This window comes from Prunus avium, chromosome 1 (genome assembly GCF_965620075.1).
Source record: "Prunus avium chromosome 1, drPruAviu1.hap1.1, whole genome shotgun sequence".
In the NCBI taxonomy this organism is placed as follows: Eukaryota; Viridiplantae; Streptophyta; class Magnoliopsida; order Rosales; family Rosaceae; genus Prunus; species Prunus avium.
This window is the reverse complement of record NC_142284.1, coordinates 6,422,842-6,424,503: the sequence shown is the minus strand read 5'-3', so window position 1 is coordinate 6,424,503 and position 1,662 is coordinate 6,422,842. Positions and strand designations below refer to the sequence as shown.

The window sequence follows — 1,662 nt, the reverse complement described above, 5'->3', positions numbered from 1 at the left end:
GTTGACGTCTTTTTTCTGTTTTTGAACTTTAAATACTAACCGAACTCAATAGTAATTTAGATTAATAGGTAGCTCCTTTGCATAAGAACCCTATTTTTTTTTTTTTTTTGGCAATAGAAAAATCGTCTCACACTAAAATTAAAACAAGCGAGCCTATATGACACACATTCGGAGCATAATTAATAGAAAAAATACCTAAACTATTCATTAGCTCGAGCACATCCGCTGCAAGAATTTACCTTATGCTAGTCGACATTCTTGATAATTATCTTTTTGCCAAAGTTAGGAAGGGGGAGGAGGAAAACTCACACACACGGATACCATGGAGGTTTGAACTTAGAACCACTTAGAAGCACACCAAAGGTCTAGGCCAATCCAACTAACACCCTATTGGTTCGACATTCATGATCATTACTCCCAGAGACACATCCCATAAGAAACCTGAAAATACTAGGTTTAACCTTATGCACAACATCTCCATATATAACTTAACCATAGCATTATGCAACCAAAAATAAATCAAGAAATAAACTTGACCACATATAATAAGTGTACAACTTGTTACCCTGCTATATATAACCAATGCATAATTTCACAAAAGAAAGGTTATACATAATTAATTACCCCTAGACCACTAAATTAACTACTTAATTAATCAACTGATCAGTTTCCACTAGACACCTAAGAATGTTCACCTGTAGCTGGAGACAAGAAATGTAGCTTCCTACTTCTGCCAACAATTCACTTTCTTCACCCATCTCATTCCCACCCGGTAAAAGCCGTCTTAGAGATGTCAACTTCCTCTCAATAATCTCTGCCTCTTTGCTTTTCTTTGTCTTTCCATTGATGGCTAAATTTCTTTTCAGAAAATGTGGCCTGACCTTATTAGGCATATTATGATTCGAGTACCTCTTCATCTTGCTGGCATTAACACTGAGCTTTGGGAGAAAGTTCAAGGGCTTAGGAACATGATGACGTGGCAATAATCCCTCACCATATATGAGTACATGTCTTGTTTGGAGCTGTTGTTTCAAGGCACGGCTCCATGCAAACTGATAAGTTGAGGCAGAGAATACCATTGCCATGTTCACTTGGTACCCAACAAGTTTCTCTAACTTAGAGTTAGAGTAGTCTTCATCAACATTTTTGTTTGATGAAGAAATGGTGTTTTCTTCAAACATCTTCTTCAGAGCCGGCAATAAGTGACTTAGATATTTTCTTGCAAACACAGAACGTGCCAATTTGATGGGATGAAGAGAGTAAACTCGTCGATGTTGTTTACTCATTTGCCTCATCACCATTAATGACAAATAAGAAAGGAAAATGCTAGCTGACACACTATTTATAAAGTGAAAATAAAGGGATGGAAGAGCAATCTGACAAGAGCAATGAAAATGATAATTAAAGAGGAAAAGTAATATGGTGGTGGTGATGGCAGCGGCGGCAAACCAAGCTTTCTCTATGGAGTAATGGTGGTGGAAGCACCTGGTTTTATACAAATGCTGGTCATGGATATGGCATATATAGGGGTGTGACAGCTTAAAAATATTAAAAGAAAACAAATTTATAATAGAAATATCAGTGTCAGTTACAAGAAATAAAACTGTTCATTGGCACCAGATAGGATTGATGTGGAAATTTCACTATTGTGATCTCTAGAGA

General features: G+C 36.7%; 1 protein-coding gene across 1 annotated transcript; it reads right to left on the bottom strand.

Annotated features, from left to right (window-relative positions):
• Nucleotides 1-482: 482 nt before the first annotated feature.
• LOC110758456 (transcription factor/transcription regulator) lies at nt 483-1,662 on the bottom strand. Its single transcript, XM_021960327.2, has one exon. It carries the CDS (start codon nt 1,299-1,301, stop codon nt 648-650), a length of 654 nt encoding a protein of 217 aa, XP_021816019.1. The 5' UTR covers nt 1,302-1,662; the 3' UTR covers nt 483-647.